This window comes from Cetorhinus maximus, chromosome 3 (genome assembly GCF_964194155.1).
Source record: "Cetorhinus maximus chromosome 3, sCetMax3.hap1.1, whole genome shotgun sequence".
In the NCBI taxonomy this organism is placed as follows: Eukaryota; Metazoa; Chordata; class Chondrichthyes; order Lamniformes; family Cetorhinidae; genus Cetorhinus; species Cetorhinus maximus.
Genome location: NC_135881.1, coordinates 167,551,681 through 167,564,093, shown reverse-complemented (window position 1 = coordinate 167,564,093; position 12,413 = coordinate 167,551,681). Strand labels below are relative to the sequence as shown.

Genomic DNA, 12,413 nt, shown 5'->3' with positions numbered 1-12,413 from the left:
AAGTAATTAATGCTTTACACATCATTGAAAGAATACTTAATCTGGAATGGACAGGAATTAACTTCTATGTTACAAGTTTATTTTGCACATAATCTAAAAGCTGTGACACTATTTAGACCTTGAAATGAAAGAAAACGTTTCTTCAAGAGTACCTGTACATAGTGCCATTGTTGTTTCACATAAAGGCATGGTTTGATTTAATTTGCAATACTTGTCTGCTGTAACTTTCCTGTCACAATGATTGCATGTATCTTGACAGTAACAGTAGCAGGGGAAATTGGGCTCCACTGCATCTTGGCAGGGATAGCAGATGACAAACAAATGCCAAGATAAAACTTGTCTTATTTATTTAACCATAATCCAATCAGCTCTTTTTTATGTGATTTACTTACAGTTTGACCTTAAGTAGACTTTAAGAAGATGCAAATTACTTCCTGAGTATTTGGTCCTGCCTGAAATAGCAGGCATGTTTAACAGGCTGGAAGAGGTAACTTCGTAATTAACAATGGCTATAAGAATTCATTAGTGCTATTTGCCTAATTTAAACATGGAGCAGGATTTTTCAGTCGCGTAAAGTGACATGCGTTGACGTCGGCCGTGCATCCTGGCGTCATCGCGCAGTCCCGCTATATTTTGTTCAGCGGGCGCCTGCCGGAATTGGCTGCACGCCCGCTGAAATGTAAACAGCCTATTAAGGCCATTAACAAAGTAATTATTGTCATTGTTGACGCTGACTGTCCAACCTTAAGTTTGGCAGGCAGGCGAAAAGCCCAAGTGGCCTTCGCGTTTTTTAGGAAACCTCATTCCCGAGTGGGATGAGGTTTCTTAAATCTTTTAAATAAATAAAATTTTTTTCGGAAACATAAGAACATATCCCATCTCATGAGGGGACATGTTTAAATAAACTTTTAAACCTTTTATTTAATTTTTTGAACATCGATTCAGTCTCCCTGAGGCACGGAGCTGCCTCAGGGAGGTTAAAGTGCTCTTTCATGCACATGTGGGAAAGAACGCTGGCCCCAACTCTCCCTCCTCCCCCTGCCCGCACAAACAGTGCTGATCAGCTTTAAGTGGCGGGGACTATATTAATTTTGTACAAAACATTTTTAGGCACCAGTTAAACTACTGTGTGTAAGTTTTGGACTTTAAATCTGTGGAGAGTGGCTATTTTGGTTTCAACAGGTCATGACATGAAATGGGAAACAAGTCATTAGAAGGAGTGTTTCCACTGGAGCAGAGAAAGCTAACAGGATGTTTAAAAGATTTTTCAAATTTATGAAGGGCTTTTATGGAGTGAATAGACAAAGACTATTTCCTTTGGTTGGCTCAATTCCGATGGATCATCAATTTAAAATGGTCACTAAGAGAGTGAGGAGAAAAGTTGGGGGAATATTTTTATGCAGCAATTTGTTAATGTGGCTGAGACAGACTTTTTTTTAAGAGAAAGTTGAATAAATATTTTAAGCAGAGGCAGATATAGTAATATGCGGAGAGAGTAGGCAAATAGGATTAGTTTTAGATCTCTCTAGCAAGGAGCTTTCTGTTGAACTTTCTCAGTAATTAACTACACCTTTTGAATCCAAAGGTCTGCTGACATTGGTAAACTGTGCCAAGGTGAAATGGGGAACAACTGTCCAGGTGGTGTCCACATTTGCTAAAGTGATTGCCTTGATCATCATCATCATAGCTGGGCTGGTGAAGCTTTGTCAAGGTAAATGGCTTTAACTTGTAAGCTACATTTTTAATTGTGTGGAAATCACTGAGGTATAGAGTACAATGTACAATGGTTTTGTGTTGTAAAGTAATTAAATCTTCCTAAAGATTTCAACATTATTTAAATTCTTTGACATAGTGCAACCTGTAACTGCAACTTATAACTGCAATTCTTCAATGTGTGTGGAAATGTTTGTGTCCCTTTGTGTGTCTCACACTCTGTCTCTCCTGCTCTCCTTCTCTTAACACATAATTGGGCATAATTATCTACTTCGACTTAACTTGGATTCTTGCCTAAGTCAGAAGGTTGTGTGTTTAAACACCACTCCAGTGATCATATAATCTAGGCTGACATTTCAGCACCACACTGAAACAATGCTGCTTTGTCCAAATTGCTGTCTTTCAGATGAGATATTAAATTGAGGCCTATCTACTTGTCTAGATGAAAGTAAAAGATCCCATGGCACTAATTGAAGAAGAGTAGTTGGTTATACTTCCTCAACCAACACAATCACACAAACTGTTTTTCCCTTTATGGGAATTTTGTTATATTAAAAATCACTGTTCCCATTGCCTCGAGTACTTCTACTTCAAAGGATATTTTGAGGATGTGCAAAGTGTTGTTTAACTGTAAATTCATCCCTTCCTCCTTGATACTAAATGTTTATGAATTCTGCAGAGCACTTAAGAATAGATTTTGAGAGACAAGGCTTCTCATGCAGAGCTCTGCTCAGTGGGAGTGTGGGATTTATTGGCGATCCTCCCAATCTTTCAGTGATTCATTATAATTGCCGGATTATTCTAAGTGCCACTGACTGGGTGAGCCAACCCTTGGCTTAATCTGCAAGACAGCAGTTTGCATTGTTCAGTCCTACATCTGTCTCTTTGAATTGCAACCTCATCATGCCTCAACTCGCCAAATTTATCCGTGCTTTTTGAAACCAGAAAGCATAACTTTCTCAGCAAAATATTTTTTTTGTACCCTATTAAAAAGCACAGGAGCACAGAGGTTTCAGAATCTTTGCCTTATAAGAACATAAGAAATAGGAACAAGAGTAGGTTATTCAGCCCTTTGAGCCCACTTCACCATTCAATGAGATCATGCCTGATTGTCCACTTCAACACCATTTTCCTGGATGTTTTTAATTTGTAGAAATCTATCAATCTCCGTCTTGAACATACTCAACGACTCAGTCTCCACAGCCCTCTGGCGCAGAGTTCCAAAGATTGATTCATCCTCTGACTGAAGAAATTCCTCCTCACCTCAGCCCTAAATGGCTTGCCCCTTATTCTGAGACTGTGTCCCCTGGTTCTAGGCCTCCGAGCCAGGGGAAACATCCTTCCTGCATCTATCCTGTCAAGCCCCATAAAAAAATGTTGTATGTTTGAAAGAGATCACCTCTTATTCTTCTAAGCTCCAGAGAATAAAGGCCCAGTCTATTTAATGTTTCCTCATGGGACAATCCCTTCATCCCAGGAATTAGTTTGAACCTTCATTGCACTCACTCTATGGCAAGTATATCTTTCCTTAGTTAAGAAGACCAAAACTGCACACAATACTCCAGATGTGGTCTTACCAAGGCTCTATATAATGGCTGTAAGATATCTTTACCGCTATACTCAAATCCTCTTGTAATAAAGGCCAACATACCATTTGACTTCTTAATTATTTGCTGTACCTGCATGTTTGCTTTCAGTAACTCATGAACAAGGACACCGAAGTCCCTTTGACACTTCCAGCCTTTCACCATTTAAGAAATATTCTGTATTTCTGTTTTTCGTACCAAAGTGGATAACTTCACATTACCCCATATTGTATTCCATCTGCCAAATTTTTGCCCAGTCACTTTGCCTCTCCAAATCCTCCTGAAACATCTTTGCATCCTCCTCACAATTCTCACTTCCATTTAGAATGTCATCTGCAAACTTGGAAATAATACATTTAATTCCCACATCCAAATCATTGAAATAGATTGTGAATAGTTGGCGCCCAAGCACTGACCCTTGTGCTACCCCACTAGCCTTCCTGCCAACCTGAAAATAACCCATTTATTCCTACTCTGTTTGCTGTCCATTAACCAGGTCTCAATCCATGCCAGTATATTGCCCACATCCCATGCGCTCTAATGTTGTTTGCTAGCCACTTGTGTGGGACCTTATCAAAAGCTTTCTGTAAATCTAAATATACCACATTTGCCGATTTCCCCCTTATCTATTCTGCAAGTTACATCCTCAAAATAACCAACAGGTTCGTTCAACATGATTTACCTTTCATAAAGCCATGTTGACTCTGCCCAATCCTACCATTATTTTCCAAATGTTCTGTTATCACATCACATCCTTTATTATAGACTTTGGCATTTTCCCTACAACTGATGTTAGACTAAAGGTCTCTGGTTTCCCATTTCCCCTCTCCCTCCTTTCTTAAAAATGAGGTTACGTTTGCCATCTTCCAATCTGCAGGAACCATTCCAGAGTCTATAGAATTTTGAAGATGACCACCAATGCATCTACTATGTCTACAGCCACCTCTTTCAATACGCAGGAATGTAGTAATCAGGTCCAGGGGATTTATCTACCTTAAGTCCCATTAATTTCTCTAGCACTATTTGTTTTACTAATATTAATACCTTGAAGTTCCTTGTTTACACTAGGCCTTGATTCTGCATTATTTCTGGGAGGTTTTTAGTATTTTCCTCTGTGGAGACAGAGACAAAAGGCAGAATTTTTCACTCGGTGTGCAATGCGCGCCTGACACACTCGACTGTAAAACGGCATGCGATGACGTCGGGCGAGCATCCTGATGTCATTGCGCGCTCGTGTGATATTTCAGTTGTTCATATAATACATTACAGTATTACTTATCATTTATAACATAGAAACAATCACACTGACGAAACGCGAGTCTTAACTCGGAAGCGCACATGCTGGCAATTAAGAGGGCTATTAAGCCCATTAATGGCGCGATTAACTGGGATTTTTCGCTGTCCGTCCAATGTTACGGTTGGTGGGTAAGTGAATCAGTCAGGCGGCCTTTGCATTTTCAGGAAACCTCATCCAACGGTAGTGTTATGACCAATTGCAGTTGGTAAAACAGAGTTATTTAAAAATCCCAGAGGGAAATTTTAAACAACTGTCATAACCTATAATTTTAAGTGTTATGTTTGAGATGCGACTCTAAATTCAGGAGTCAGACCACCAGTTCTCGAGGTTTTACATTAAACTAAATGAAACATTTTATTAATTTATACAGGTTAAAACATATATATATATATATATACACATGGCTACAAATTACTCCTGTCATAACTTTTAACAAATTCCCAAACTAATCTCCATTATGGCAACAGCAACCCATAGACTTAACCAAACACCAGGCAAAGCATTTTTACCGTACAAATTCAAAATTGAGGATCTTTTCATTTTGGTTCCTTGCAGACACAGTAGTAGGCTTACAGGCTTTGATCCTACATTGCCTCTGACCTGCACACCCAAAACGATTGTCTTGTTATACCTGCTCATTGAATGTTAATTCTCACTGTATCAACAACCTCTGAACTAAACCTCTCTAACAATAAAAAACCCCTTTCACAGTACCAATTTTATTATTAATATAAACAGAATGCGTGGTAGCTGCTAGATAGGTGTCCGTTTTCACCCTACTTCTCGAATGCTCTATTCAAAACATGCAAATGCACAATATCTCTCTTGCATATCAAAACTAGTACACATGAAAGCACCACTAGCTGGCTTTAATCTAATTAAGACACACCCACAGACTAAACTTCTAATTTAAAAGAAAAATCTTTTCCAATAATATTATGTACATTAATAGTTTGACAGGTGGGATGATGTTTCTGATATTTTTTTAAAAAATGTTTGCACAGAATTTTCATCATCCATATGTTCTGGTGACTGATTCTGATGCGTGGGCACTTTTTCCCGGTTTTGAAAATCTTTATTTTTTTGTATTTAAATTCTTCAGCTCCCTGAGGCAGCTCTCTGCCTTCGGGGAGCTTTCATTCCACGCTCCTCCACACCCGCGCTGACTTTAACGCTCGTCCTCCTCCTGCCCCCAACCCAGGCAGCGCTGATCATATCAGCACATGCTTCACGCTAGCTGGCCACTAATTGGCCAGCCAGTGTGAAACTGCGGTCGGTGTCCGTCTCCCAACTGCTCCCAGGCCCTATGATCGCGCCTGCCTGCCGAGCTGAAAATTCAGGCCAAAGTACTTGTTTGGCTTCTCTGCTATTTCCTTGTTCCCCATTATAAATTCTCCTGACTCTCCTTGTAATGGAACCATATTTATTTTTGCTACTCTACCGATAGAAACTTTTAACTTGTTTATGTTTCTCACTACTCTTTTTTACTCTTTTATATTCTATTTTCTCTTTCTTAATATTTTTCTTGGTCCTCCTTTGCAGAATTCTAAAATGTTCTCAATCCTCAAGATTCCTATTTTTTTGGCAACTTTATGTGCCTCTTCCTTTGATTTCTTCCATTAGCCACTGTTGGAACATGTTCCATGCTAGGTTTTTGTGCATTATAGGAACATATTTTTGTTGTAAACTGTGTATTAGTTCTTGAAATGTTAGTCATTGCCTGTCTACCGCCATACCTTTCAACGTAGTTTCCCAATCCACCATTGCCAATTTTGCCTCATACCTTCATAGTTTCCTTTGTTCAGATTTAAGACCATAGTCTCTGATTGAACGACACCACTTTCAAACTTAATGTAAAATTTTATCATATTATGGCCGCTCTTTCCTAAAGGCAACTTTACAACAAGATTATTAATTAGCTATTTTTCATTGCTCAAAATTGCTAAAATAGCCCATTCCCTAGTTGATTTAAAATTTGAATTTCCACCTGCTGCCAGGGTGGGATTTGAACCCATGTCCCAGGAGAATGGGTGGAATTTTATAGCCCCATCGTAGCGGGGGCGGGGCTGGACAATGAGGCGAGCTGTTCAAAACTCCATTGACCTTGACAGGACCAGAAGGTGTGGGAAGAGCTGTAAAATTCTACCCAGTGTGCCTGGTACTTCAGAATACTAGCTCAGTGACATTACCACTATGCCACCATCTCCCCATGAAGTCTTACTCACTGAACATACTGAATTCCATTTCCTAATACAGGAATTTTCTATTGCAGGAGAAACGGATAAGTTCCAAAATTCCTTCCAAGGCTCCAAATTTAACGGTGGGGAGATGGCCCTGGCTCTGTATTCGGCATTGTACTCTTACTCCGGTTGGGATACTCTTAACTTTGTGACTGAAGAGATCCAGAACCCTGAAAGGTGAGTATTGAGACTTCTTCTCAGTTTGTAAAAGTGAGGGCTGCAATTTTTTCCAACCTGCCCAAAATCAAGCAGTGTATTGATAGAAATGGCTTGAAAACGTAGCAGTGAAGATCTACTGCACCTTTCCAGCCTGATCTGGATTCATTGCTTGGTCCATCACTGGCCATCTCTTTCCCACCGTGCTGTCTGTAAATTCCAGCAGTGGGGCAGGGCTCCATTTCTGGTCCTTTTTTTCCCCCTGCCACCACTCTTTAATCACCACTTCCTAAGACCACATTTAATTTTTTTTTAAAGTAATTTACCATTTGATTACAGTCATCTATAAATTGCTTTGAAATCCCAAATGTGACAGACCCGTTCCTACAACGCTCCGTGATGTTGAATATTGGCGAGAGAACCTAAAACTGAATTCAGGCCCCTTATTTACATATACAAAGAGCTTAAGGTCTGTTTCGGGTAATTACCAGAGGAGTCTTATAAAAACCGGCTGGATGGCCTTCAGGCATGCCCATGAAATTGTCTCCTCTTGTACCAGTTTGCCTGAAAATGGTTGCAATGAAGCCCAATTTCTACTCCAATATGCGATGTAATCTGCAGGGCTTTATCTCGCCGCCTTCCCTCCTCCATATGTCAACAAAGATTGACCACAGAAGAATTTTATTTTTATTCGTATTTTGTTTGCCTTTTTGTAGCTTAGCTGAATTTCCCACCATTTCTGTGTTTGGATCAATAGTCATCTGATCTGGTGCTCCTGAGCCCTATTAAGTTTGAACTTCACATCTAACATGAAAATATATTGCTACTTAAAACCAGTAGTCATCTTGACAGGAGAATTGTTGGCTGATGACGGAAGAAAATCAAAACTGTCTTAAACTGCTAAAATTTACTTCTTGTTCTTTTATGTAACATGTTAGTATCTAAAATCATATAATCAGTAATAGACACTCCTGAATTTGCAAAGTATTTAGTATTAAGTTTTTTAGTATCTTTTTGAAATCTCAGATTTCACCATGAACATGTAGCTTTTAGCTCAATTCCCCTTAAATTTCCATGGATATTAAACAAAATGAAAAATCAAAATTGTTTAAGAGATGAGATAATATTGCCCATATAGGAATAATAGATTTGGGTTTGTTCTTGGGATTGTGTATGACGTATATAGTGGCTTTTTATTAGGTTGATGTAAACAAGAGCACAAGAAATGGGAGCAGGACTAGACCATATGGCCCATCGAGTTACAAGATATCAAGACTACACAGGAACAGTTTGATGTACAAATAATAACTACTTCATTACACTGCTACCAAATTAAGCATAAGACGATTTTCAACTTAATTATCACAAGCATCACAGTTGTGTGATATGAGTTGCAATAACCACATTTGACATTCCGTTGAATGTAGATTATTACATAGTTAATAATTAAGGTATTGCAACTTTAGCTGACTCAGCTTAATTTTGGGGAATATAGTGTATGCTTAGCAAAGTTCTCTCTTTTGTAATTTAGAGGGCGAACTCCTGGCAACAAATAAATTGTGCTATTCCCTCTCACACAGTATAATAACAGCCTATGACCATCTAATATATCAACTGATGTTTCCAAGTGTGTATCCTCTTCCGCACTCTAGTCCTGGCCTCTGGGGTGCATTTTTAACGAGTCACCTGAAGTTCCCCACCCCCAGTCCGACAGTAATCTTAAGGCTAACCCTTTTCACATACCTCCGTGCTTTGAATGTACTTCTTGAGCAGTTCCAGCAGTTAGTGGTTTGAATATCTTACTAAGTACATATTTTTCGCTTTCAATTTGTCTTCCAATGGGTTTGTTTTCAAGTACTACTTTCCTGGATACCTTTGCTGACAGACATCTGATGAAGAAACACATTGATGAACAGCATTTTTGAGTGTTGTCAGATATTTCTCATCCACTGCTTTGTTTAGAGGCAAGCTCCTATCAAACTTTGGCCCCTATACAGTCCGACAAATATAATACTTTGTTTCTATGAATACCCTGTTCAATTAGAACATGTATCCTTGCATTTATCTATATGGAATTAGAGACCAGTTTGAGAGAAATAGAAGGTGTCACTTGATTCATCTCTTACCATGAGTAAAATAAGAACTAGTGGCATCATAGCTAAAAGCAAAAAACTGCGGATGCTGGAAATACAAAACAAAAACAGAAATACCTGGAAAAACTCAGCAGGTCTGGCAACATCGGCGGAGAAGAGCACAGTTGACGTTTCGAGTCTTCATGACCCTTCAACAGAACTAAGTAAAAATAGGAAAGGGGTGAAATATAAGCTGGTATGGTGAGGGGGGTGGTGGGGGGGTGGGGTTGTTGGGACAAGCAGCCAGTAATAGGTGGAGATAACCAAAAGATGTCATAGACAAAAGGACAAAGAGGTGTTGAAGGTGGTGATATTATCTAAAGGAATGTGCTAATTAAGAGTAGAAAGCAGGACAGACAAGGTACAGATAGCTCTAGTGGGGGTGGGGTGAAGGAATACTAAAAGGGCTAAAAGGTAGAGATAAACAATGGGTAGAAATACATTTAAAAATAACAGAAATAGGTGGGAAAAGAAAAATCTATATAAATTATTGGAAAAAACAAAAAGGAGGGGGAAGAAACGGAAAGGGGCTCATGGTAGCATCATAGCTACTTGAGCACTCAGCAGAACAGATATGATGCCAGAAGGATTAGCCCTACACAATTTCAGTAGAGACGTGATGACATAATGACTGAGCCTGAACGTGTCTGTGCTTGACTTAATTGGTGGTACACTTTCATCTGAGACAGCAGTTGTGGACTCAAACCCCACTTAGCACAGAGAAGAAATAGAATAGGCATGGGGAGTCTTGGAAAGGAATAGCAACGTTGTCACTTGCAATATCTAGATCTTGTGAGAAAGCAATTTTGGAAAAATAAAGCAAAAGTAAGAAGTTATGTAGTCAGAACATTGGAGATTAAGTCACAGAAAATTGTACAAAGAATTTACAATGCAGTGCTATGTTCAATTCTGGTCTCCATATCACACACAACTATATATTTGGCCTCCATGTCATAAAAAGGGCATGTTTAGATTAGAATGGATGCAGAGTGGAGAAAAAAAAGATAGATTCTAAGTTTGAAAGAGGTGACCTGAGGAAATGTTTGGGAAGGTCAAGTTCTAGGCCAGGATATTTAAGTCGGCAAGTGGGGGGTGAGGCCCGCTCGTCGACGCGGGGTGATGTCGGGCGGGACTCCTGACGTCACCCCGCGTCATTTCAATTTTCAGGTCGGTGGGGGCGCAGCCGTATCAGCTGTGCGCCCGCCGACCTGTCAATGGCCTATTGAGGCCATTTAAAAAGTAATTAAGCTCATTAATGGACCTGCCTTCCAACCTTAAGGTTGGCGGGCAGGCCGGGAGCCCTGGCAAGAATTAGAAAAAAGCATGAAACCTCATCCACGGGCGGGATGAAGTTTCATGAGGGTTTTTAAAAATTTAATAAATGTTTGATTAAAAGTGATGGACATGTCCCAACTCATGTGACAGGGTCACATGAGGGGACATGTCAGGGAAGTTTTATTTTTGCCCTTTCACCATTTTTAAATTTGGCGCCGATCTCCCTGAGGCAGCAGATGAGTGCGCTGTTTTGCACATGGCTTCTACAAATTTTATTGTATTTACTTTTATGAAAGTTGTTGAATAGTTGAGTAATTTTGTTTGTGGTTTCACACCAGAAGCTATTGTGTGACTAGTTCCAAGAACCAGGAAGTCACTTCTGAGTAAGTGAAGAGGGGAAACTGAGGAACCCATTCCCCCACCACCACCCCCCCATTTCAGAGATCCTCATCCCCACCCCCTCGTTTCAAAGCCCCTCAGCCACCTCCACAGCAAATGCTGAAAACCCAGGATTAATGAAGTCCCTCTGCCGGTTCCTTGAATACTGAAGCCTTTGATTCCTGAGCAGGAGGCTTCTGTAACAGCAGCTAGTTATGTCACAAAGCGAGGTTGTAGGTCGTGATAAATTTTAATCTCTGCCTTCAGCAGCCCTGGAGATTCAACGCGTAAAGGAGTAACCACCAATTCCAGGAATCTGCTGGTCATTCCCATCTGGTTGGAAACCACAAATTCTGCAATGACTTTAGATTTGGTTATGTTACAGCTGTCATAAATGAGATAGAATTGAGATGAATTAAGCATTTACTGTTTACTTGCTGTGTTTTTGCATTGATGTATTTTACAAACCTGTTTTTTTGCTTTGAGACAGGAACCTACCCTTAGCCATTGCTATTTCTATGCCTCTTGTAACGGGTATCTACATCCTAACAAACGTGGCTTATTATGCTGTCCTGGATATTCCTACCATCCTGCACAGTGATGCTGTGGCTGTGGTAAGTCTTCATACAGAGTTGCTGAATTACATTAAAATATGCTTATAACAAATATCTTTGGGCCTCACTTTAGGTACTGTGATATAATTAAGTGGTCTTTTAGTCTAAAATGAAAGCAAAATACCCCGGATGCTGGAAATGTAAAATAAGAACAGAAAATGCTGGAAAAACTCAGCAGGCCTGACAGCATGTATGCAGAGAGGAGCAGAGTTAACTTTTTGAGTCTATATCATTCTTCTTCAGAGCCAAGAAGGGTCATACGGACTCAAAGTGTTAACTCTGTTTCTTTCTCCACAGATGCTGTCAGACCTGCTGAGTTTTTCCAGCATTTTCTGTTCTTATTATTGGCCTTTTAGTCTGTTGGGTTCCTTAAAAAGGGATGCAAGTTGATTGAGCCTTTTTGGCAAAAGTACTGCTTCATTGAAAATAAAAGCATTTACCTATGAAATCATTTCTTTTAAGAAAACAAATGGTAAAATGTGTCTGCATGTAGATTCTAATTTACATCTTGCACTCACCAGGACAATTGCAAGAATACCCATGTCAGGGGAAGCAACAACTTTATACTGTATGAGAAGAGTGCTGATTGGTTAGCAAATGGCCTCTGATGTATCCCCATGATATATGTGACAGGGTTCATTCTTACAGCTCGCTGTGCCCGCACATGTATGGGCTACTCAAGGCACACACAAGTGATGTCCCTTTGTGCCCTATCTTATCTATGACCGGTTCTGCACAGCATGGATTGGCCAAATGTTTGGGTGAGTTGTTACAACCAGTTTTGAATGAGTTTTCCACATACACAGTGAAGATTCCTTCACATTTGTGAAGACAAGGTTTGCATATCGATAGCAATATTGTGTCCATGTGCTCATTTGACATTGCTAGCCTATTCACCAATGTTCCACTTAAGGAAGCCATAGATATTTGCACTGCAGCACTATATCACTCATCATCACTGCGTGAATCAGTATTCATTGAGCTTATGAACTCGGCAACTTGCACAGTTGAATTCAGCTTTA

At 39.8% G+C, this 12,413-nt stretch overlaps 1 protein-coding gene across 3 annotated transcripts in view; it reads left to right on the top strand.

Moving 5' to 3' along the window:
• Positions 1–12,413, top strand: part of LOC144679015 (Y+L amino acid transporter 2-like) — a 100,837-nt gene that overhangs the window by 63,059 nt on the left and 25,365 nt on the right. For all 3 annotated transcript variants that reach the window (XM_078539232.1, XM_078539231.1, XM_078539230.1), the window contains exons 3-5: positions 1,586–1,711; positions 6,869–7,013; positions 11,268–11,391. In XM_078539232.1, the coding sequence (XP_078395358.1) occupies positions 1,586–1,711; positions 6,869–7,013; positions 11,268–11,391 (395 nt within the window). The remainder of the gene's footprint in view (positions 1–1,585; positions 1,712–6,868; positions 7,014–11,267; positions 11,392–12,413) is intronic.